General features: G+C 61.4%; 1 protein-coding gene across 1 annotated transcript in view; it reads left to right on the forward strand.

Annotated features, from left to right (window-relative positions):
• The window catches only part of MEGF6 (multiple EGF like domains 6), a 117,524-nt gene that overhangs the window by 107,475 nt on the left and 9,453 nt on the right, over window positions 1-596 (forward strand). Inside the window, exon 21 of the mRNA XM_035897589.1 lies at window positions 9-152. Coding sequence (XP_035753482.1) covers window positions 9-152 — 144 coding nt within the window. The remainder of the gene's footprint in view (window positions 1-8; window positions 153-596) is intronic.

Genomic DNA, 596 nt, shown 5'->3' on the forward strand with positions numbered 1-596 from the left:
CCCCTGCTTCTGCCCCCACAAAGCGTGCCAGGGGAACAGGTACGGCCAGAACTGCAGCCAGACGTGCCACTGTTTCAATAACGCCACCTGCGACCACGTCAGCGGCCGATGCCTCTGTGCAGCCGGGTGGACGGGACCCACGTGCCAGCAAGGTAACGCAGCTCGCCCAGACTGTCATCTGCCTCCGCCAGCGCGTGCCCGCAGTGCCGCTTCTCTGGGTGGGTCGGAGTTTTCCGTGGAGTGGCCACGACAGAAAGCTGAGGCAGCGCGACAGCAGGGCAAGATTGCAACGAGCTGTGCAGCGCTCCCCGAGTCATTCACAAAGAGAGAAGCCAAGAGGTTGCCTTTCCCAGAGCACCAGAAGTGGCACTGACTTGCAATTCCGTAGAGGCACGTAGAGTAGGGACTTGATGCAGATGACACCAAACTGGGCAGGAGTGTGGATCTGCTGGAGAGTTGGAAGGCTCTAGAGAGGGACCTGGCCAGGCTGAATCAATGGGCCAAGGCCAACTGGGTGAGGTTCAACAAGGCCAAGGGCCGGGTCCTGCCCTGGGGTCACAACAACCCCACACAGTGCTACAGGCGTGGGGCAGCGG

The sequence above is a fragment of the Egretta garzetta genome, unplaced genomic scaffold (assembly GCF_000687185.1).
Source record: "Egretta garzetta isolate BGI_Z169 unplaced genomic scaffold, ASM68718v1 scaffold737, whole genome shotgun sequence".
Classification (NCBI taxonomy): Eukaryota; Metazoa; Chordata; class Aves; order Pelecaniformes; family Ardeidae; genus Egretta; species Egretta garzetta.